Here is a 25,389-nt window from a genome sequence, read left to right on the forward strand (position 1 = left end):
GGAGGCTAAAGCAGGAAACACAGTATCAGCATCGATTCATGGAGAGACCTTCGTCTGGTCAGCTAACATTACTGCCAAGCAGCTGAAATATAGAGAGATATTGTGGTTTTAGCTGACGTGTGTCTCCTCACTGTTTTGAGCGATGCTTGTTCATGTCTATTTAGAGCGAGCACAAGCGCAAGCAACAGGACGCTGTCTTTTGTTGACTTAACGGCTACAGGTGTCGCTGTTAACAAGACATTTCTGATTCTTACATAGAGTCCCTTTAATAAATTGTTACTATTATTACAATTAATTTTTTTTTGCAATCTTACCTTTATTTGATAGTTGGTAGGTGTACATATTTGGGTTATTTTCATATTTCTATGCAGTGATTTTATATTTAATATTTAATACTACAGTATCCAAGGTAAGGATGGAGCTATAAAAGCTCATCACCGGGGGAACAAGTCAGACCGGGCTTGCATCTCCCAGGTGTGTGTGTGTGTGTGTGTGTGTGTGTAAATATTAATGTATAGAACAGGGGTCTCCAACCTTTATTACTCTGAGAGCTACTTTGACAAAATGAAAGTGTCCGAGAGCTCCTCAGAGTTTATATTATTAGTAACATTTATTCACATCGCTCAGCTCCACCCAAACCAGCTGAATAAGCTTCTTTTGTGTGAACATTTAGAAAATGTTGGTATCCAACACTCACATTTTGACATCAACATCTTAAATTCAGCAGCATGTGCATGTTTTCTTCCTGTATGCATTTCTTTACATTTGGAGTTGGAGACCCCTGGTATAATCTATGTTTAATGTATAATCTAAGAGACCGGGCTTGTATCTCCCAGGTGAACGTGTGTCCCGAAGTGCTTGTAAGCAAATAAATCCATCTTGAATCTACATGGGAGCTGTGGTTCGTTGGAGTGTAATGTTAACCGTCGTGATTGGTCTACAATCAAACAACGCAGAGACTGTTGTCTGCCGCCGCTATCAGTGGTACAAAACAAAGTGAACTGTGTCTAGAGGAAGTAAACAGAAGAAAGACCTCCCATTACACAAACCTCCGATGAAATCCAACCACTGAAAAGCAGAAAATACCAGTTACACGTCATCAAGTCAGGGTTGATTGTGACCATGCTTCGTTTGCTCTCCTATAAAATAGAAAGAAAAAGAGCATCTTCTCACCAGGTACTGGATGCCGTTGTCATCAAAGTGTCTGCAGCTCTGAGGGAAGCGGTTCAGAAGGACTTTGATCAGACTCTGGTACCAGGCTGGACTCATGGTCAGGAAACAGTCCTGCAGCAACACATCACACACTGCCATTACAACAACCATGTACATAGCAGATGAATGATTCATTATGTTGACCTTGTTCAGCTTTGTTGTTCTTGTTTTTAGCTATATCTCTATTTCTGTATAAGTACAATGAGAGTCAAATTCCTTGTACGTGTACACATGCATTGCCAAAAAAGCTGATTCTGATATCTTCTGTCATGGTTGCATGAGATCAGCCAACATTTTGATTAAGATACTGTATCTACTGATGACTTTCTCTACTGCAGATTGTAGTAATATACCTCAGACTACACCGATGGGGCAGCTGTGGCCCAGAGGTTAGAGCAGGTCATCCACCAATGGAAGTGTCTTTGAGCAAGACACTTAACCCCAAATTGCTCCCGAAGGCTGAGCCATTGGTGTGTGAATGAGTATTTAGATTAGATCCTAATGGGCAAAGTTGACTCTTTGCATGGCAGCCTCTGTCATCAGTGCATGAATGGGGGAAGTCTGACATGTAGTGTCAAGTGCTTTGAGTGGTTGGAAGGCTAAGAAATCCTTGGGATCTACTGGCCAAACACCATCAGCAACATCAACCTGAGGGAACACACCCAATAAGAGACAGTAGAAATACAGCTTAAAAGGAGAACGTGGAGCTGGATTGGAGGCACTCTAAGAAGCAAACCACAATAACCAAGCAGGCACTGACATGGAACCCACAAGGTAAACGGGGGAGAGGAACACCCAGAAACACCTGGAGAAGGAGCACGGAACAAGAGTTCAAAAAGAAGGGACTGACGTGGAAACAGCTGGAGAAGATGGCCCAAGACAGACAAGGGTGGAAACTATTCATCAATGGCCGATGTTCCGCAAGGAAAACAGAGGCTAAATGAAATGAATGAATGAACCTGGTGAGTACACAATGCTTTTCTATCCATAGGATTGACGGCCAAACTGTAATTAAGATCCTGGTTGTAATAAAGAAAAATGATCCTTATATTGTTCTCTTAGAATTGACCAGGTCTTCATATGTGCACCCAAAGGTTAACTTTAAGTGTTGACTCAAAGGATGGTGAATGAATGTAAAATGAAAGGCTGAAGTGGGCATCTTACCAGTTGTGGGTCGATCTCGCCCACCGAGCGGCTCTGCACTGCCTCCAGCAGCTCCTCCAGCTCGCTGAAGGACAGCTTTGTCAGCTTCAGTTTGTCCAGGGCCAGGTGCTCTCCGTGGAACAGCCTCCTCCACAGGTTGTCCCTGCGGCAGTGACCCATGGCCTGTTCCACACTGGCCTGGATCTGTCTGCGGGCCGACACCACCTCGTTGTTGAGCAGAGGGAACAGGGGGGAAGGGTAGAGCAGCCCCTGAGCCTCCGGTCCACCCCCCGCCAGAGGGTAAAACTCGTTGCCGTCGCTCGGAGCCAAGGCGGCCGCAGCTTCAGACGATGTTTCCTCCCAGAGGTCCTGCTCGGCACCACGTGACCCGCCGGCCTCTGCCCGATCTGGGGGGAGCCGGCCACCTGGCTCACCAGGATCACGGTGGATCTGAGGAAGCTTCTTGAAACGGCGCATGTCAGCAGTGAGGCGGGGGAAGAGCTCTCTCTGACTGGTCATGATCACATAGAACCGCAACCTACACATAAAGGTATACGAGGAGTTAGAAAGGCATTCATTTCAATGGCAGAATAGGCTCTTTGATATTAGAGATGGACCGATATATCACAGATAAATCTGGATCGCTGTAAGTAATTCATATGTAAAGATGAATTGCTCATGACTGGCTTGTTGAAATCAGGACTACGGAACTCGGCTGAACAGCGGCCACTGTGGCCTCCACTAATTACATGACAATGGAATTGAATTTCCAGTAACACTTTATAATAACTAAGTATTTGTTAATGATTAAGATATTATTCGTAGACCTTAAATAAATTGTTTGTAAAACATCTATAAACATTACATAGATAGATATTTGCAACTACAGTGTTCGACGCAAAAACTTGAAAACGTGAATGTCCCTCTCTAAAGCCGGTGTTTGGTTTGTCCGTTCTGGGCTACGGTAGAAACATGGCGGCCGGCTCCATGAAGAGGACCCGCTCCCTATGTAGCTATAAAGGGCTCATTCTGAGGTAATGAAAACACAACGATTCTTATTTTCAGAAAAGAAAAGAAGAAAACATAATTCATAATCTTATTATCCATTTCTGCCAATAGCTCCCCCTAAATCCTACATACTGGACCTTTAAGTTGAATGCTTTTGACAAGTTTTTTCAACTGGAAAATGTCCCGCTCTAACCAAACTTAAGGGATCTTTATCAAAAATAAAATGTTTGCATCATGTGGTTCTGTAAAAAGAATTTAAAAACATTTAGTGAAACATTGTCAGATTTTTTAAAACTCTCAAATAACGTTATCGGCATCGACCTCAAAATCCAGTTTCAGTGAGACTCTATTTTAGATTATCAATACGGACTATTGATTGATTGATTGATCAGCAACAAAACTAGGGCTGCTGATCAATCAATTTCATGGTCAAGTCACTATACATTTCAATTAATGAATTAATAATTAAAAAAAACTAAAAAAACAGCCAAGGTGAAATGTTTTTGCTTTCTGGGCTCATGCTTTATGTCTTCTTTAATCTGTTCTTTCATATATCTTTACCTTAACAAATGCCTCTCCCCGTCTGACTGCTCCTCAAACGGAGCGGCATTATGGCACACCACCAGGGACACGTCAAAGTCATCATGGTGGTGCAGGCCCTCCAGATCCTTGTAAGAACCCGAACTAAAACAAAAAACAAGAGAAGAAAGAGGAGGTTGAAACGAAGCAGTTCATGTAATGTGAATATACTGTGTGTGTATTCTGTGATGCTGATGTATGTGTACCTGTTCCACAGAGCCACTAGTGCATACTCGTGCAGGTCAGGCGTCCCTTTCTTGCTGTCGGTGGTGACTGCAGCCTTGGACATGCGAAGCGGCTTCATGCCGTAGGTGCTGGCATGGTCAGTGATGTAGTTGTACAGCTGGTGAGCCGTTATCATCCCCGTGGAGATGGAGAAGCTCCCTGAGGTGCACAAGGATCAGAGACTCTCACTAAGATAATCCCAAGATCATTCTTTTATCTCTTCAATGACTCAGAAAGACCCCCTGCTAAGGTGGATACACAAATACATAATGGAAAGGAAAACAGGGATTTAACTCATCTCTTAGGAAACTTACATATTTGTCGCACAACTTAAAGGTACTAAATTTGAAATTCAGAGCATTAATATAGAAACTAACTATTGTCTATGGAAAGATATAGAGGAGTAATGTCTACCTGAGCAGAGAATGAAGTCACTCTCCCTCTGTGTGAGTTGTAACCAGAGATTCTCTGTGCTTGGTTTACGTAGCCAGTTGGTCGCGCTCGCATAGCCCCGTTTCGACTGCAGGAGCTTTCCCCAGGAACAGGTAACCTTTTGAGGAACTCATTGCATTTTGGCTGCAGGGACCAGGGTCTAAATTAAGTTTCTGGGACATTTTACCCCCCGAAAAGGGCCTGGTCGGGGAATAGCATAGATGGTATAAAAGAAGTGGAAGTGGTCACCGTGACATGACCCATTGGTTTGTGGACTGGTTGTGAAGCCTCCAGTTCGGCATTTTTGCCATCACCATCTTGGTCTTTTGCAACCAGAAGTGGCACGAGAGGGTGGAGCTAACTAACTTTCATGAACTGTGAAAGGGTTAAAGTTTTAAGACAAAAACATGGACAACTCCCAGACCGGACAAGGGCGTGGTAGAGACCTGTCAATCACAAGGTAGCCCCGCCCCTAAAGCATCCCCTGCTTTATGGTCTATCTGACTCTAAATGGGACCATCATTTACTAAATGAACATCATGCTGTATTGAAGAAGACTTGAAACTAGAGATTGAGACCATAAACTCATGTTTACAATGTTTACTGAGGTAATAAATCAAGAGAGAAGTACGTTCATTTTCTCATAGACTTCTATACAATCAGACTTCTTTTAGCAACCAGAGGAGTCACCCCCTGCTGGCTGTTAGAAATAATGCAGGTTTAAGGCACTTCAGCATTGGCTTCAATTCTCAGACCCAGAGGTTGCCCACTGGGGGAGGTAGTACTTTCTGAAAGTACTAGAACTTTCGGGCTGGAGTTTGCAGGGATGACCGTTGCTGATTGGTCAAACAAACACAGCGGCGCTGCTTCAACGGCTTCAACTCGTGCACCGCTTCATTCATAAACAAGGAAGTAGTCTAGTATTTATTCAGGACCCTTTTAGGACGAGGGGAGAGCATTTCTCTTTGTTTGATAACATTGAAAGTAAAGTTGTCGTCGCAAAAGCGTAGCACCCCCCCTCCGGTTCCTTCCCAGGTTAACACTGTTAGCTCTGTCAGCACTGTTGCTGTTGTTCGTGCTGTTGGCACTGTTAGCTGCTAGCCGCTGGCTCAGCCGATGCCATGTTAAGAGCTGTATGGAGGCAATCCCTCAATCACAGATATGCTCTGAATTTGGAATTTAGCACCTTTAAGCCAAGACAGCAGCGTTAGCTAACACTCTACTCTTTATCCACTGTCAGTTAATCCCGATATTGTGATCGTAGTCATTCGCTTGCTCTTTCCAGCTCAATCCTTTAGTGTATCTGCCTGTTTCTGGTGATTCTACATGTCCAGAGCAAATGGGAGTTGCAGGGTTACTTTAAATATTACTTCACACCGAAGTCACCTTGGAAGACGTGGTTGCGACCAAACTTGGGGATGTCTGGGTGATGGGAGATGAAGTCGTCCAGGAAGTCGGTGAGCTGGTAGCCTTGGCGTAGCGTCATGTGGCAGCCAACCAAGTACTGGTGCACCACACGCAGGTGGAAGTCGTAGCTGAAGGAGTGAACGTGCATCAAGTCCCGCACCTTATCACACTCCTCAGTGAAGAGCATGGAGAGCTAAAACAGAGGGGTGGATACAGTCATTACCAGCACAGAAGGACTAGCGGACAATCACAGGGCCAAGGGAGTCACAAGTATTTTCTCGATAGCTCCAAACTCAAGTCTGGCCATTTTCATTGCACAGATCACTGGAAAATGAATAGAATCTGGCATAAACCACCCCTTTCTCTGAATGGTTATCTGTTTTATCATCCACTAGTGAACCTGCTTTGCATTTGAAGGGGAACACCCTGCCAGCTTTGAATGCTTTGTGCTGTGCACCTTAAGGCCCTGCTACTCTGTGACTCCCATCGCTCCTTGGTGAGAGCCTATTGTAAGCAACTTTGATATCAATCAGATTCATAATAGCATCTTATTTAATTAAATCCAACATCAAAAGGGGGCTGACAAAAGCATTAATTGCAAATGTAAATGGCTGCGGTGAGAGGCTGCGGTGTGCAGTTAATCACAGCACAATGAGAGTTTACAGGGAGAGCTGAATGCTACTCCTGCATTTACTTTCATCTGGACCATTTGCCTGGAACCTTTACAAATAGGCTTTATCAAATCAAAGAGGCAAGAAAAACTGCATAGCTCTCTTTAGCTAGAGAAAACCTTCATCTCTGTGTCAGTGTCTGGAACCTTTCACCACCTTTTCCTGCCTCAACACCTGTTTGGAAATGCATAAGGGCAGGAGACTTTCACAGAGGAATGAAAAAGATGAATATTAACTTTTCTCTCCCCGTAGGTGTTCCCGCAGTCTGGCAGACAAATTAAGTGTGACCTCTTAGCCTGCTATCGACGGAGCCAGGAGGCCACTGGGACTACAGACATCTCTTAGCTCAGAAGTAGTACACGTCCTGCGTGTGTCCTCTCGACTATCAAGCTAACATTTATTATTTCCTAACCGGCGATCCCAAACGGTTCATGTTCTAGCTAATTAAACACCCGGAGTGACAAATTGTTAGGTTGAGTCGCGGGGCTGCAGCTCGTCTCCTGTCAGCCTCACTCAGTGGAAGGGAAATTAATGAGTGGCTACATCGATGGGAGAAGCTGTAATCATTCAGGGTCATACGAGAAGAAGAGAATACACAAAGCACATTGATTGAAAAAACAGTCATGACAGGAAAGCTTAAAAATGGTGACATCCATCGACATTTCACTTTGAGGTTGTACTCCCGCATTTCCTGTTCTGGAAAAACAGAGATAATCAAACATGTATTTTATACAAACACTATGTCATTTTGGTGGAAAGTAAGCATTTTATACACAGGTAGCTAGTTGCATTGACAAACCGTCTCTCCACTGTTTCATTTCCATCCATATCTTTAATGTGGTAGTAGATTGATTGTCTTCATGTGTAGAGGAGACCGTAGCTGGGATTATACTAATACAAAGTTCACAAGCTCACGTTGTGTAATATTACAGACATTAAAAATGTGAAATATAACATTTCACGAGAAATGTCCAAAACTAGAGATGCACTGATTTGTCTGCTCAACATTGGTATACGGTATTCGCCGTGTGTGACTGCAAAATTGGCCTATCGCCAAATAAGATGCCATTTGCTGATGGCAGTGGCCGAAGTTTATCTGTTGTGTTGCTTCAGTTTTGCGGCGGCTAAATGTTGTGTTGGTTATTTGCGGGCGGTCTCGGACAACAGTTTACCCAGCTGCTGATTCAGAGAAGAAGGCCACAGCCTGGACTGGGGGGGTTTGTTTACACATAAAAGTGAAAGAAAAAGTCGTCGGTCTGGGAGTATTAGACTGTCTCGGAGAAAGATCAGCGTCAAGAACATTATGTTCAAGGAAAGCCGTAAAGCAGTAAAACATCGGCCTACAAGATTTCTTAAAAAACATCACTGTAGTCCTGGATGGGAACAAACCTCTGCTAAAAAAAGCCTGTCTGCTAAAATGGGTCGCCAGATATACTTGGCGGCCATTAATATACAGTTACATGGGTGGCCCGCCCAAGTAAAGTCTATGTGTGGAAAACACTGCTTATGTGTCTAATCGCTTTTACATTAACATTTAATTTATGTTTCACAAAACAAATGTGTCGATGACAGACAGGTCGAACAGTGTTGGGGCTACGAATCCTTATATTACCACAGTCGACCGACCCCTCACAAATCATTCTAGACCAGTTTCTTTACGTGTCTAAACGCTGAAACTGAAACATTCTTCTCATTAAGTAGGTAGTTGTATAGCAGCTAAAAAGTTACTTGAAGCAGTTTTTTTTAATTTTTTTTATTTTAAGAAGAATATTTTTCATGTGAAAGAAGGTTATATTAAAGGTTGTTTCATAAATTTGTATGATTGAATATGACAATATTCTGAATTTGATACGGGTCATGTAAACAGCATATTCCGTTTGGATATTCTGAATTAGGCCTTGTTCCAAATGGAACCTTTTCCGACATGTATACAGCACATTCAGAATATGTGTCTCAGTCGGGGTTTTTACGTCAGTTTGTGACACACGGCCTCTTGCCTGTTTATGGCCAGCTCTGTGCGTTGTACAATAACCAACTAACTGACAGTTTGCAGAGATGCAAAAAACAAAAACCCATATTTCTGGTCAGTAGGAGAAAAACACCTACTTGTAAACATTATGAAAGACTTGGATATCAACAGGTTTTTGGATATGCGCAAATATCACTCCACTAGAAGGTGGTTGAAGGAATGAAAGAGGGAGGCTGTGTTCGCACGGTGAAACAGGTCCGCCACCGGTTACGTTAATCGGAGTATGCACGGCTGCATGTAAACGGTAATATTAGTGGAATATTAATTTTAGCCATGTAAACAGTTTAGTAGGAATATTGTCTTTTTTTCGGAATAAGGGCAAAAAAATGAATATTTTATGCATGTAAATGTCATCACAGATTTGCACTCAGTCATTTTGCCTAATTTAAGTTTGAACAGAGGTGACCCTAGGATTGAACCCTGGGGAATTCCACATCATTTTGGTTCTCTCAAATACGGTATGTAGTCATTGACACAAATCAATCTCTATCATTTCACTAGGATTTGAACCAATTCAGTGCCAGGAAAATCCAACCAACTTTCACAGTCTGTCGAAACGATCATCTATAGCGAGCAGCAGTAGCAGCAGTTTTCAGCCCAATGGTATTCAATGATTGACCCTTTAAACCCAAAGGCATACTAGAACTGATAGTGGAAGTAGGCCTGGAAGAAAATCCTAGTTCCAGTCAACCACCTGGAAACCAAAGATGCAAGAGGAAATATAGTAAGATTATCAGAGAAAGGGCAGAGGGGGCAACAGCGGTTGAACGGACACTTAGAAAAACACAAGCTGAAACACCCACGACACCCAAACCAGCAAGCAGGGAGACAGACAGCCTGTTGAAAGTTGAGAAGGAAAAGGAAATCACAGGGGAGCTTGACTCAGGCCTGAACCCCCCCAAAAAAGAAAAGGTATTTTAATACCTGACCTTTGTCCAAGTAAAACCAATCTCCATACAGCTGACCCTGGTATTTGCTTTACAGTCTAGCTGTTGAAGCAACTGTAGCTCCCACAGGTATGAAAGAACACTTCATTGAACACTGAAACCCGTTCATTCCCGAAGAGACAAAAACACAGACATGTAGATTTGGAAAGGAAGAGACCAGGACTGATGGCAGCAAGCAGAGCGGCGGGGAGGGGTGAAGCCTGATTGTAGTGAGACACCCCTCCCTTGAGAATGGCTGGGACATACCGCACAGTCAGATACTGGGGTGGCATCTGGAAACGGCTTGCAACGAGGTTTGGTGAGGAGGCTGCCCTGATGGAGAAATGACATGAGGTGGGACTAGGCAGACATACAGACACACAGAAAGGTGGATGGAAAGGAAGACTGAAGAGATACTACAATAAACCTTTTCCATGCTACAAAAATGCAATGAGACACACATTACATACACACATTAGAGTGACTGGTGCCCAGAGGTCAATTTATAGTCTGTCGTAGACTGAACCATTTCACTAAGCTTTTCAACTAGTCCAGAAGTCGACTACTAAAACCGCTGGTCAGCGTTAGTCAATGTGTAAAAAACAAATGCCTGTATATACAGTATTTACACACATTCATTGTTCACATTGTACATTCAAGTTGTGGTGCCATGGCAATCCCCTATGCACAATATTACCTTATTTATTATTATTTACCAGAGCATTGTCACAGCAGAGCACAGTAGATAGAAAAAGTCCCTCCCCTTCTGGGTGGACCACCATGGGAACTTATTTTGGAAAATATACTCGATGTACGGTAGTTAACTGCAAGAGACAAATATTTTTTTGAATTGCGCCACGAATCTCACACATAATGTTTGTCAATTTATAAGATCATTTTGCAAGTCAAGAAAGTCGCAGTTTGTTGTAAAACCGTTGCTGTCTCTGGATAAAACACATCAGGTAAGATAACATTACATTTGTGTGTTGAACATGGCCAAGTTAGCTAGCTAGCTGGTGTTGGTGACGTATGTTGTGCGAGACGAGAGATGTTGTTCACTGAGCGGTTTCACACAAAACTAAATGATTACGACAAACGGCAAATTTCTTGAATTGCAAAATTATTTTTTGACAAACGTATATGTGTAATTGATGCCACAATTCAAATAGGATCAAAACATTATTTTGTCTTTCTTTCCAAAATAACGTCCCATGAAAGACACCGGAAGGGGAGGGACTTTGCCGCTCAATTGCTTTCTTTAGGATAAAGATACAGCTACTGTTGATACCAACACAACACTGCCTGTGTGTATTTCATCATAAATGCCTGTTTAATGTGAAAGCGGTGGTAGGCTTTTATTGTGAAACAACCACATATACAGTATGTTACACAGGTTAGCTAACAAATGCTTGACTCATTCGTCTGTAAAGTTTATCATAAAATAAGATTTTGACATTTTTCAACACTAGGGGAAAACTGTTTGAAACACTGTTTGAAACACTGCATTTATTCTGTGTGATTAATAAGATTATACTGTACAAATGAAAACTTTGGGTTACTACTAATCCCCGTTTTTTGATAACAGAGTGAGGGGTTTCACTATGGGAATCGCCTCGGCGTGACCAACTACGGAAGCTCCAATGACACCACGTCTGTGGTGTCGATGACAGACAGGTCGAACAGTGTTGGGGCTACGCCCCCTCATATTACCACAGTCGACCGACCCCTCACAAATCATTCTAGACCAGTTTCTTTACGTGTCTATGCAAGGAGGGAAGTGATGGTGAAACACCTCACTCTGTTATCAAAGAACCGGGGATTACGTTAAGTAACCCAAACTTCTTTTTCTAACTTTGTTCGGTGTTTCACTATGGGAGATATAGACCACTCCCGTATTGCATACATTTCCCAAAGCCATAAACAATAAGCCAGACAGTGAACATCACAGAGACCCTGGCGTGTTTGCCTCTAGCACAGCCTGTGCCAAGGATGGCCTCGAGACATCCAGCCTGTAAAACCTTAAAAAAGTGTGAGGCGTAGCCCAGCTCGCCGCAGCACAAATGTCCTGCACCGAAACTCCCTTGAACAGGGCCCATGAAGTGGCCTTGCTCCTTGTGAAATGAGCCCTCAACCCCTGTGGAGGTTGAACTCTACAGCTATAAGACAGAGATATAAGACCCTCCGGCGGGACAATGGCTTGCCCTTGTGGGGAATGGCCCAGGACACAAACCGCTGATCCACTTTCCTGAAACCTGCTGATCTACTCACATAGACATGCAGAGCTGGCACCGTCCATAATGTGTTAAGCATCTGCTTGTGGAGGAGAATGGAGGTGGGTGAAAAGCCAAAAGCTCCACTGTGGGACATCTGTAGGCTGACTCCACCACCATAGGCACAAAAGCCGGATTGGGCCGCAAGCAGACTTTGGTGTACCCTGGGGCAAACTGTAAGCAGGAAGGGCGGATGGATAGAGCCTGTAAATCACCCACACGCTTTGCTGTGGTTAAGGCTAAGAGCAACACTGTTTTAAGTGAAATAAACCTCATCCCGACCGCCTCTATAGGCTCAAATGGGTGATGAGAGAGGGCGTCCAACACGACCGACAGATCCCACAGAGGAACCAGGGGCCTGGAAATGGGGAGCTTGCGGCTCACACCTTTCATGAAGCGACAAACTAAAGGTCGTTGCCCCACAGGCTTCTCCCCAAAGCCTACATGACAGGCTGAAATGGCCGCTAAATACACTTTAATGGTAAAAAAGGCCTTACCCTTATTTGCCAATTCTTGCAGGAAAGCCAGCAGGTCAACCACCGAACACTGAAAAGGAACGATGTGCCTCGAGTCGCTCAACTCATCAAAAATCCGCCACTTTCCGTTGTAAAGAGAGTGAGTGGAGGAGGCCTTTGCACTCTGAATGGTGTCAAACACCTGTGCCGGCAGGCCTTCAGGATTCAGGTTCCATCTCTCATGGGCCAAGCCCAGAGCACTATGCGGTCTGGGTGAGAGTAGTAGATCTCCCCGCGCGCCTGAGACAGAAGATACCTACGTATGGAGGGAGGCCACGGCTCGTATTATTTCCGCTACCTAGTGTTTGGACGACCAGGGTTAGCGACAAGCCCTGCTCTCTCACGCTGGCTAGAGTGGGGGATCTCCTGGTACGCAGATAGCAGTGCCATTGCATTAAGAGAGCACACTGTCTGTGCTGCGTACTTATACATCCTCTGGAAAACAGACGTAGAGAGATGTTGGAGGAAGCTGAGAGAGAGCGACAGTTTGGATGAGGGGGTAAGCCACTGAAGCTCCACCGCTGGGGGTTCGGCCAGCCCCAGTTCCCCCATTCCGTTGATCTCCAGCTTTGAGTAGCCTTTGGTGTAGCCTTTTGGTCCATTTCGTCCATGTCGAGGAGGTCAGAGTTGGCATCGCCCTCTGCGTCCTCACAGCCCGGCTCCACCTCGAGGAGCTCCTCGAAAAGTGGAGGCTTGTCCGAGCAATCAGCTTCCATCAAGTCCTCATCAAGCGGCTGATGGGTACTGGTTGTGGCTTTAAAGATGGCTCCTGACAGGCAAGGGTCCAGACTATTGGCCACTGCCACTCTCAGCCTCCTTTCCAGGATCTTTTCTGGCATTGACGCACAGTGGGGGTCAGCCAGCGATGCTTGAGCGTGTTTAGTACCCATGCAAGCTATGCACATGGGATAAGGTTCCCTGCCCGAGAGGGCACAGGTGGGATGCAGCCTCTTTAACCTTCGGTTCCGACCCTTTGGCAGGGGTAGAGGCTGAAGACATGGCGACTGGAAAAGGAGTGAAATGTATAAATATTTAGCCATTCCAGGCGTGCCGCAACGCATCAGCCTGTCAGTAAGTAGCGCTAGCAAACGGTGTTCAGCCTGAGCTAACAGCGTACCTCAAGAGTCTGCTCACTGTGACACGTTAGCTGAACTCCGGGTACTCGGCTCGGCTAACAAGCTAATGCTAACTGAACCTAGTAGGCTGGCCGTAACGTGTTAGCCGTAAGGTATAATGTCACACAGTAACCAGCTACACCAATAAACAAATACAGGTTAGCTGGAGGTACCAGCTCGCCTTAACGCGGACAGTGCTCAGAATTACTCTGTGTAACACCATAAATACCCTTCTTGCGAAGTATTTACTCAGCAAATCCAGACTAAAGCCGGGAACTGCGTTCGGCAGTAAGCCTTTCTTGGTCTGGTATGACCAGTAGCTTTGTTTGCTGACTTTATGACTCTTCTATACTTTTACCATTTACCATTAATCCAGAATAGGATTTTCCCCAGCAGACATTCTGACTTGTCATTGTAGGAAAAACACAGGTGCTACTAATAACATTAACACTGGCTCTGTTGTATTCAAATGTCAGTAAGCTATGACAGTGTGACAGCGAGCCAGCATGAACAAGAGCAGGACCCTGAAACTGAAGCAGCTAAATGGAATTAAGCCATCATTCGTTACACGCCTGTTCCTTCTCTAAGGTGACAAGTCAAAATGTGTTCTGTGAGAAAGGCCACTGTATCTCAGCCTAGTGTTTTACTGACACCTTTATTTATGCTGTCACTTTAATATCTATTATCTATTAATTAGTAAGTATTAGTTTAAGTGGCAGTAGGCAGTATATTTTTGGCATCATTGGGCAAAAATTCCATAATAACCTTTCAGCATATTGTAATTCAAGTGTTCTGAGAGAAAACTAGACTTCTGCTCCTCCTCATGGCTCTGTTTTCAGGCTTTAGAAAATCTAGCGCGTGACGGGACACTTTGACCAATCACAGGTCATTTCATTGAGAGAGCGTTCCTATTGGCTGTGCTCCGGTCATGTGACCGGTACTTGGCGTTCCTTCAACAGATGTCACAATGGCGGCGGCGTCATTTTACAGCTAAACCGTGCACTACAAGATGATTCTGAAAACTTTTGAGGAGAGAAATAGACATTAACGTAACAGAATATTAATTCATATTTGATCAGCGCTGCCTAGTTTAACCGTTTGATCGGAGTTCGCGATTGATTGACAGCCGGCTCTCATAGACAGCAGATGGACAGCAGACCTCAGATCAGCTCTTACTGCTTGTTTTCCATCGGTCTGTGAAATCTTGCAGAAGCCGTTATGAGCACCAGAGGACAGAGGAACATGATTTTTTTCAGGTTACCTGTTTCATGTACTACAGTCACCATATAGCGACCGATTTATAAAAATAACTTTTTTTTAAATCATATTTGCTCCAATCTCGCCTACTTCAACTTTAATACGTGAACTGGTCCATATTGTTTCATATGGCACACAAGAGCCTTTGTAGTCCGTGGACTGTGGGTCAGTAAGCAAAGCAACAATGTCCTTATTAGAGTGATTGAGGATTACTGGCACAACACCCACTTCAACATGTGGACAGCAAATAAACACTGCAATTATAAATCCTTCTCTATATAGATTATAGATCATTTATAATAATAATAATAATAATAATAATAATAAGTATCATTATTATTACAATTAATTTTGCACATTGTTAATTTGGCCCCGGTTTAATCAATTTCAAGCCTTTTTCAGACTATTTCAGGACATCCTCAGTACGCATACTAGCTGTAATAAATGCATCCTTTCTTCCATTCTCACCCCTTAAAACCCTTTTGCGCCCCCTCCCGCTGTGCATAAAGCCATCATCTCCTTTCTGACAGTCAACCTCTTACATCACTTTGTAGACATTTTGACAACACCAGAGGGAAACAAATGCCATGGCATCTTAGACATCTTTCAAAACTTCCTTCTCTAACTTTGTCACATCAAAGTGCACTGGTCCCAAAATCTGAAAATGGATCAGTCACAAGTTGGAGAGAATTGAATCCGTTTGTGATGTTCGCCGAATATTGAACCAGGGCTTAAGCAGGAAATTAAGCTGTGGTGTGTTGGCAGATGGGATTAGAGTTACATCTGAAAAAAATGCTAAATCACTGTGAGAAATTGCACCTTAAAATGTCTTCAGCTTGTGTTAACCACAGACCATATTTCAGGCATTTAACCAAAAACCCATTGAAAAAAAAATGTTGACTTTGAGACAAGAGAACCGGAAGTGCTAAAATGCTAACTTATTTCCGGGTTTCGGGACTAATTTTTGCACCACTATATTCGGCCCACGTCAGCTCCATCCACGCTACACCTCTTTGCCCATTTTTGGATTAGCTGGAGACGTCACTGCCAAGATGGCGACGGCGGGAGCCGCCCACTTTGAGCTTCATTTAGGCTCTTCAGAAACCTATGGGTGACGTCACGGAGACTACGTCCATATTTTATACATTTAAAAGTAGTGTAGTAGTTAAACTGGAGCAGAGGAGGGTTAAAGAAAAGTGGATGGTGCAACTCACCTAATTAGCTACAATAACTCTCCAAATCTCCATTCCCTCAAAGGTCATCATTGATGTTGATGTTCATTTAATAACTTATGGTCCCATTTAGAGTCAAATAGAGCATGAAGCAGTGTATGCTTTAGGGCGGAGCTACCTTGTGATTGACAGGTCGCTACCACGGCGTTTGCCGGTCTGGGAGTTGTCCGTGTTTTCGTCTTACAACTTTAACCCTTTCACAGTTTGTTTTCTGTTCATGAAAGTTAATTATAACCTTTTTGGTCGCCTATAAATGTCTTATTCAGCGATCGCTTGTACTTAGCTCCACCCTCTCGGGACTTCTGGTTGGAAAAGACCGAGACGGTGACGACCCATCACCAAGATGGCGACGATCCAACACCAAGATGGCGACGGCTAAAACCAAGATGGTGACAGCAAAAAATGCTAAACTCGAGGCTTCAAAACCATAGTTAACAAAGAAATGGGTGACGTCATGGAGACTACGTCCACTTCTTATACTGTACAGGTGCCCCTTTCACACAGAGATTCCACAACACTGCCATAAAAAATATTCACCGTTATGCTGGCTTTGCTTTCTCAAACTGGACCAAAAAACGTAATATACCATAATGCCACCCCGGTGTGTGATTTTAGATAGCACGCCGGCATCGCAGGAGCAAAAGGGGTGTGACGTTAAACACAACAGTGTGTGTTTGTGTGTTTGTGTGTGTGTGCGCGTGTAGTGCCGCCGTGCCGGCTGTCCCTTTCACACAGACGTCGGCTCAGCTCTGTGACTACCTCTCCTGCCGGCTCAGCGGCGGAACAACTCTGTCCCCCCCATTCCGTCTCTGTACCTTTCACACAGAACAGCAAGACGGAATAACGGCGCAACATTCCCACCTTGAACAGGCTGTGTGAAAGAGGCTCCGGTCTATATTTGTTACTGGCTAATGGCAATTATCAAGAAAAAGTTGGAAATGTTGAACTTGATGTGAAATACTTGCGCACAAAAATTTCACACCTACAAGTGAATTCCATTGAATGGATTGATTTCGCTACAGCTTTTAGTTGTTTAAAATGCTGGTGTGACCGGCCTTTATGGTGAAAAAATGAATCCGCCAAATATACACGGACACTAGTTAACCCTAAATAGCCTAATGACTGTCAGTCAGGAAGACGAGCAGTGTTCCTCCCTGTGATGAAACACTGCCAAACTGTTTTAAAATCCAGCAAAACAGGAAGTAAAGATAATATCATTTACAGAAAGAAACAACATGCAAGGAAATTAATAGCAACTGATGTCATTTCTAAGAGATGATGGCAAGACCACCGATAAAATGAACCCCTTCAACACCTATTCACTTACAAATGGACAATGTTGAGCTTCCTGTATACCTTTAATATACTTCACTTCACCTTCTCAGGCAGCTTTGCATGTTTGTCTGTTGTAAAATAACTCTCTTTCTTTCTTGCAGTAATACATCTCTAGGAATTCACGGCATGAAACGGTGCGGATTGGAGAACCCAATGAAGTCTAAAAAGTGACATAGTGTGAATAACACCCTGTAAGTGAAAGTACTGGAGCAGAGTTATTTCCTTTCGAGATGAAGAATCACTCTTGGAGAGCATCAGGATTTCATCTTCACAGGCGACTGAACCGAAAACAAAAAAATCCCCCGAAGTGTCACAATGGATGGAAACCGAGTCCAAAAACAAATGCTAGTTAAATATACATTTGGAGCTCAAGGAAATACTAAAAATATACAATATATATGCTTCCAACTGAATGCATATTATATTTGACTCACAACTCCTGGACCTGGATTTATTGTCATTCTAGCATTATTTAAAAAATATATATATATAAAACTGGGAAAAAAAAAGTTCGGAAACTTGTGTTGGTGGATTATTTCTCTGTTGTTACAATGCTAATGGTCATTGTATTTTACATCGTTGGAAAGCCTGTTTATTTACCTTCACAATGATGTCCAACTTGTAAGGATCATGCATTTGTGGGATGAGCAGCACAGCTGATTATGTGGGGAGCGCCCAAGAAAAATTTGCCAAAATGCTCTGCCAGTGGTAAACAGTGTATTCTCATAAGGCTACCAGGAAGCCTGCAATGACTGCCCTTCATCGTCAGGCCCGTTGGCGCTGGTGTTGACAACACAGACAATGGAACCTGAACATGTGGGGGAATGTCATGTTCAGTGATGAGTCCAGGTTCTGTCTGCAAAAGTTGGATGGCAGGGTCAAAGTATGGAGACGACGCGGAGAACGCTATGCTGATTGTTGCACCGATGGAGTAACAGCTTTTGGTGGGGGCTGTGTCATGGTGTGGGGAGGCATCTCCCTCACTGGCAAAACAAGGCCTGTCATCATTGAAGGCCATCTCGATGCAGTGAGATATCGGGATGAGATTCTGCAGCCAGTGGTGATCCCATATCTCCACAATCTGGGACCTAACTTCATCCTCCAAGAAACAACGCTCGCCCCCACAGAGCCACGGTTATCACAGACTACCTCCACAATGTGGGAGTAGAGAGAATGGAACGGCCTGCCAAGAGTCCAGACCTCAACCCAATTCAACACTTGTGGGATCAGCTTGGGCGTGCTGTACGTGTTAGAGTGACTGACACAACCACGCTGGCTGACCTGCAACCAATCCTGGTTGAGGAATGGAACGCCATCCCACAGCAACGTGTGACCAGGTTGGTGACCAGCATGAGGAGGAGGTGCCAGGCTGTTGTGGCTGCGTATGGATCTTCCACCGCTACGGAGGCTCCTGACGGTGTATTAAATGAATAAAGTGTAAAATAGCCAATATTTCTTGTTTGTTCCTTGTTACTGATAGAGAGTTCAATCATCCAATCCACCAAACAACTCAAAACAAGAGTCAATACCAACAGGAGAATACACTGTTTACCATTGAAGGAGCATTTTGGCAAATTTTTCTTGGGCGCTCCCCACATAATCAGCTGTGCTGCTCATCCCACAAATACATGATCCTTACAAGTTGGACATCATTGTGAAGGTAAATAAACAGGCTTTCCAACCATGTAAAATACAATGCCAGTTAGCATTGTAACAACAGAGAAATAATCCATCAAACACATGTTTCCAAACTTTTTTTTTCCCAGTATATATATCCTAGTCAAAATAATAGTAACAACTGCATGGTGTAAATAAAGGAGTGGACATTGTTGTGCTGTAAAGCAGTGTTTCTTTGTGCTGTGAGGCAAAACAGCAAATTCACTGCCAAACTGAATATGGTGTTACACCAAGTGAAATGCAATGCAAAGGCCGGCAGATGCTGCCAGGATTCTAATAGCTCTGCTGCCATTCTGAGACTCTACTCCCCTGAAAAACGCAGCATCAGTCATTTGTTCAAACACCATATGTTTATGTTCTCTTTTAGCGGGCGCTGGCCGTCGCTCACACCAGTTAAAATGACAAACGTCATTGGCGGTAGGTCATATGACCTGATGCTAATTAACATTAATTCCGTGAGTAACTTGATGGCAGGCCAAAATGAGACTCTGTTGGCTGTTGTCTGCTTCGTTTGCTCTCTGCAAAAAATGTTTTGATCCATAAGATTTGGTGCATGATTGAAATACTGTAGGGCCCCAAATGGGGTGAAAATAGTCCCCAACGAATGCACTTTCTATTATGGAGAGCCACAGACAGGGAAGGGAAGTGAGGAAGTGTTGAGAGACAGACTAACGCATTGTTGGTTTTAGTCTTTTCATGGCATTTGTTAACAATAACAAAAATATATGCAGCTTTATCTTTTGATAACTGTAGTTTCTATTAGCAAAAACCTCCACTACGGATGAATAGAGAAAGCAAAGAGTACCAACTTCATCAAACAGATAACCAGGAACGGGACACCACACACTATTAACTGTACTGCAATCTCAGCAAAGACCATCTGGCATCCAAAATATAGACGGAAAAGAAATCCCACAGCAATGATATCATAGCAACAAAATAAAACAAAACTAGAGCAATGACCACATAGCAGCAAAACCTTTAGTTTAGGTGTCTTTTAGACACCTAAACTCACTTGATCTTTGAGTAGATCAAAGTGGGGAATGTCATTAGTCATTTTTAATTGCAATAATTTCTATCAAATAAATACAGTGAAATTAAACTAATGTTGCGGGGAAGCCCCACAAATCCCTAAAAAGACCTCTGGAATATCCAAACTTTCGGTTTTACTGACCCGGGGACCTCCTCCGAGGCCCGGAAGCCAACACATTCTCACTCCCAATTCGTCAAATACCGCTGTTCGGCATCGGAGACCGACACACGGGGTACCCTTCTTGTGCTACTTTTGGACTTGTCAGGGACGGCGTGTCAATATACGCTCGTTACATGCATAGTGTCCTTTCAAAATAAACTTCCGTTTTCACAGGTTAGGTTTAGGCAACACAACCACTTAGTTAGGGTTAGGAAACGGTCGTGGTTGACGTTAACTTCACTGACTAGCGACTGACGATACCGACTACTCACATGACTCACAGGACTGACGATACCGATGAGTCACATGACCAACGACTGACGTTACTTTTAGTTTCACACGGGACACTAACAGAGGTCTCCTGGTTGAAAGTCTTGTTTTTGTTTGACCTGTCCACCACCCGTCCCGCCTGCATGCCCTGAACGGATTCTCACACTATTAATACGACGTCACTTGCTCCGACCGTATAATAACACCGCAGTTGGGTTTACATTGGAGTCAGTTGAAAGCCCGGTTCGTCACATACTGTTGCTAAAGGGTACGTCCGTGCGTCGGTTTCCAATGCCGATGCGGCACTGACCAAACAGCGGTATTTGACGAGTTGGGAGTGAGAACGGGTTGTGGGAGCCCATCAAGTAGCCCTGAAACCTCCTTAAGAATCCCTGGAACCCAATTCAGGACCCTTAGACCTCCCCCAGAAGTCCCAGGACCCTACTGTAAAACCACTGGTACACAAGGGGATCAGTACACCTGCCCTTTCACATGTGAAACTGAGACAATTAAATCACTTTGTATTCCATTTTCTGTTACTCTTGCTCTCTCTTTCATGCTTTCAATCCTACAAAAGCCCACAGAAGAAAAGGCACCACTCAGTGTTGTGTGTTCACACAGCAGTGCAGAGTTCTGTCAATCATTTACCTGGGAGTTGACTGTCTGGCCCATGGGAATGCGGGAACACTCCAGTGCATACTGTTTCACGCAGAAGTAACACCCCTGGCAGAAGGAGAAGGCATATGGAGAACACGTGATTATTTCATGAAAACAATATAATTAATGTGTGGCTGACGAGTTGATGAAGCCATCATATGGGGGGGGATTGGGGCACGGAATACTGGGAGTAGAAGAAGTTTACTTTACTGTTCATCAGAGAAGCTACAGGTTTCAGAGAGACAGGATGATATTTTAAGACCTTTGAAATGGCCTTCACTGGGAATTCAGACTTAGCCATGCAAGTCCATCTACACAAGCACAACATTATGTCTCAGTGGGTTTATTTCCCACTGAGCCTACAGTAGCGAAAAACAAAACAAAAACCCAGACACCAGGAAACTAATGGTGATGTTTGCCTGGAAATAATATGGCTGGAAAACCAGACAATGCATAGTGTCAAACTTACTGTACCGTGACAACACAGAACTGTAATCACACATTACTCCTGGTCCCGTTAATATCTTCTGGTGAAAGTAAACATTTTGCCTCATTGCACTTTTGTCTAAGCTCAAGAAAGCAGTATTACTGTATGTCTTCTGTGGCTCTGCAGGAGCTGTCAAGTCTGAGAAAATTAAATTAGTGGTTATCTCAGCTGGGGATGGGAAACTACAAATTGTTAACAGGAAGTCTGCACAAGTCTGATAAAAGATGTATGTTGCAGTATGGGATGTGTAGGTGGTAGTGTTTTTGGAGCTTGACCTATGCTAGGTACTAATAGACAGGATATCACAACCTCTCCTGCTTCAGTTCATTCCTAGAGCCACGCTGCTAGCGGCTCTAGGAATGGCAACGTCAGTCAGGCAATCGGTTCACCACTTTAGTCCAGGGTGACGTATCAACAACTATTGGATGAAATGAAATGACATTTTGTAGACATTTATGGTCCCCAGATGATGAATCCTAATGACTTTGGGGACCCTCTGACTTTTCTCTGAGCGCCATCATCAGGTCAATATTTGAATATGTCCAACACTATGGTTAATGATCAAATAACTGCAAAACCTATGACATCCGCATCAGCCTCAGCTGAACATTAGCATGCTAACACTAAACAAATCGCATTCAAACCAAACGCGAAGCAAATTTTATGTGCCGCGTTTACAAACAAAGTCTAAAGAAGCCTTTTGTTTGTTACATTTCATTCAGTTTTACAACAAGTTAGAACGTGTTGCTTTAAAGTTTCACTTTAACAATGTATTGGGTGTAGTAGGACCCTATTTACCCACATCTATAGTGCTTACAGCGACTGATTATGCCTATTTAATGGCCTGATAGCAGTAAAATCGGGTGGTCAGTTACTGTCACATAGCGTAATACTTGTAACCAATTTTTTAACTCAACCAGTTTGAAAGGATGAAGGCTGTGAAAGTTGATTTTTATACTGCATTGTCATACACTGACTGACACCAATGGCCATCATGGGGAAGTCATTGTAAAATGATTGGCATTATATTTAAACATGCATGAATTGTATAAAATGTGCTAAAACATTTAAATGGACCAGGAGATGTATACCTTTGTGATGTTAGCAAATATGTCAGTGTGCATAGTTGATGATCCGAACCTCACCTGAAAAGCCAGTTCCATCAACACGATCCCCCCTGGCAGCGCCCTCTGGAGGTGGTACGCGGTGGTGCCAGACGCTGTAGTCTGCAAAGTTCATTTACAAAACAATCTCAACATTACAGTTTGTCTAATACAGGTGTTGGAAGGCAGACACAGCTGCTTTCTAAGCCATGTTGCTGATATTTTGTGCTGTTATTTTATTTCTTTTCTCATACCAGCTGTGCTGCAACACCTCTTTTCATCATCTGTCTGAAACACTCTGTTTGAGCTCCTGCCAACCCCCCAGTTCCAATTCAGCACTGGGTTTCGGGGGGGGGGGTATCCCTATTTGTGAGTTGTTGAAGTCGTGTGCCTCAAAGAACAAGGAACCAGCTTCTTTTATGTCCCATTTTCATTATTAAGCTGACGTATAACTGTAGAGTATTTTAATTAATCAAAATATAAGGGGACTAAAAATGGCAACCGTGTTTTCAGTTTTGGCAACCAAACGCTGGTGCCTAGTTGCCAGCCTGGCAACCACTTTTAAAAGTTAGTGTTGAGCCCTGGACCTCTAATCCGAGCCGCCTCTCACTGATGTTAGCAGTAATGAAAAGGTTACCACTACCTGACTAAAACATCAGCATGTTTCCTGAACGCCCAGCAGCTAGTGGAGCACTGCAGTCTTTTTTCATTAATGCAACACCACACACAATGTATCACCATCAATATCGTCTTCAGAAGCACAAATCCAGTTTAGTGGGAAAAATATATGAAAATATATATAGTGAACAGCAATGTGTCAGAGCCAGTGCCTCATTTACAAACACAGATGTACTTTATGGCCGTCACATCTGATATTTGGTGTTAGATATTCCCGCTGCAGACTGGGTACAGGTTGGTGTCTTAGATTGCATGTAGTAAAAGCATTTAACTTAACTGCTACTACTATTACTACTAATTCCAGGTTCTGAAAATATATATTCAGAAATTGATTTCAAGGTTTCAAGAAGGGAATCAATGCAAATGGTGAAAAAGGAACGAAGAGAAGAACTGTTTTTGGCAATATGGACTCAGATTTAATGAGACATTTCATATTTATAGGGGTCATTGTTACAATAGCAGCCTGGCTCAATCCCCAAGTGTGTGAGTGTGTGTGTGTGTGTGTGTGTGTGTGTGTGTGTGTGTGTGTGTGTGTGTGTGTGTGTGGAGAATAAGATTTCTGATTCTCTGAGGTGAACACTAACCTTAGGGCTGTCCTCGCTCTTCTGCTTTACATAAGAAAAAGACATCCTCCCTTCCGATGACATAGAGCTCAGCATGGCAGCGCGAGCCCGGGCGATGCTGTAAGGGATGGAGGGGTGCAGGACAGGGGTCACCTAGGGTCTGTTTAAATCAGAGAAGTCTGGGCCCAAGGGATAATGGACCACCAACAGCATGTAGCTAACCCGTGAGACATAATTCAGAGAGTCACACAGTCTGAGCCTAGAAAGTGACAGGCAGGCAGGACAGCCATCTGCCCTGCATCCGCTCTGCTTACATCAGCCATGGGGCAGAAGTGCTTGGAGGTCATAGGTCAGACAAGGATCAAAACACATATGATGACTAATGGATGAATGCTGCTCACTATGGAGGAGGAGAGGAGACTAGGAGGATGGTAGAGAGGCAGAGATGGACTGATTCATTTTTAAGTTTCACACAAAATACAAGCAGAAATATGAGGAAGAACACCTCGTGACACCGCGTAACAGATACCATCCATTTACCAATGGAATGGTCAAGAAGTTCATATATTTTTCAAACAGCAAACCAAAAGCTTGGGCTGTTGTTTGAAAAACAGTGTACTACTAGAAAATGAATTAAATTCCATCTACTTTGTCTACTGTAATCAGGATTTGATGTGCATGGCGTGTCCTGCTTTACGGTGTATAACACTGGCAAAGAGAAATAATGGTCACAAGACATTCATCAACCCAAAAAAACAAAACAATTTTTGCAGAAACAGACCTGCGAGCTGGAGACTGAGGTCGGACCTGGACGAGAATGAAGCCCATGCTCTGCAGGTACTGGACGTACTGCTGGAGGAAGGTGCTAGAAATCTCCAGCAGCCAGGGTTCTTCCTTCAGCCGGCTGGGCAGCATGTCAGCTGAGTCGGTGCTGTAGCTTCGGTCCCGACCTGACGCTGTGGAGTCGCTGGAGCGATGGCGTTTCTGACACACAGAACAGTGGACATCACTTAAACACACAAGACTCTTTCAAGTATGCAGACCTGATTTTGTGTACCATTGTGTAGATTAAAGGTACTGTGAGGAACTTTTGACTGGTTATGAAACAGTCTCAATGTAACACTGATTCCTCTGTTTCACCTTCATAAGCAAACGTGACCTTCAGAGAGAAGATCTGCTATTTCTATATAGTTATTCTTAATGCTTGTCGTCGGTGCCACCGGGTCCGATTCCGGCGGAATCAGACAAAATCATGCAGGTTCACCAGATACTCCTTCAGCCCAGACTCCAGCAGGGCCTCCAACAGGGCCTCCAGCAGGGCCTCCGTAGTCGGAGCTCCGGCGGGAGGTGGAAAACTCTGCGCCCGTCAGCAGCAGCTCCTCTTCCGGCCAGGAGCAGAGCTTCAC

At 43.8% G+C, this 25,389-nt stretch overlaps 1 protein-coding gene across 7 annotated transcripts in view; it reads right to left on the reverse strand.

Moving 5' to 3' along the window:
- The window catches only part of szt2 (SZT2 subunit of KICSTOR complex), a 138,319-nt gene that overhangs the window by 4,642 nt on the left and 108,288 nt on the right, over positions 1-25,389 (reverse strand). For 6 of the 7 annotated variants that reach the window (XM_037768963.1, XM_037768966.1, XM_037768965.1 and 3 more), the window contains 10 exons: positions 24,765-24,967; positions 24,005-24,101; positions 22,785-22,865; positions 21,144-21,218; positions 9,900-9,965; positions 5,986-6,199; positions 4,149-4,326; positions 3,925-4,047; positions 2,377-2,893; positions 1,174-1,284 (listed from right to left, as the gene is read on the reverse strand). In XM_037768963.1, the coding sequence (XP_037624891.1) occupies positions 1,174-1,284; positions 2,377-2,893; positions 3,925-4,047; positions 4,149-4,326; positions 5,986-6,199; positions 9,900-9,965; positions 21,144-21,218; positions 22,785-22,865; positions 24,005-24,101; positions 24,765-24,967 (1,665 nt within the window). The remainder of the gene's footprint in view (positions 1-1,173; positions 1,285-2,376; positions 2,894-3,924; positions 4,048-4,148; positions 4,327-5,985; positions 6,200-9,899; positions 9,966-21,143; positions 21,219-22,784; positions 22,866-24,004; positions 24,102-24,764; positions 24,968-25,389) is intronic. The other variant, XM_037768967.1, reaches the window with a different exon arrangement.

Source organism: Sebastes umbrosus, chromosome 5 (genome assembly GCF_015220745.1).
Source record: "Sebastes umbrosus isolate fSebUmb1 chromosome 5, fSebUmb1.pri, whole genome shotgun sequence".
Classification (NCBI taxonomy): domain Eukaryota; kingdom Metazoa; phylum Chordata; class Actinopteri; order Perciformes; family Sebastidae; genus Sebastes; species Sebastes umbrosus.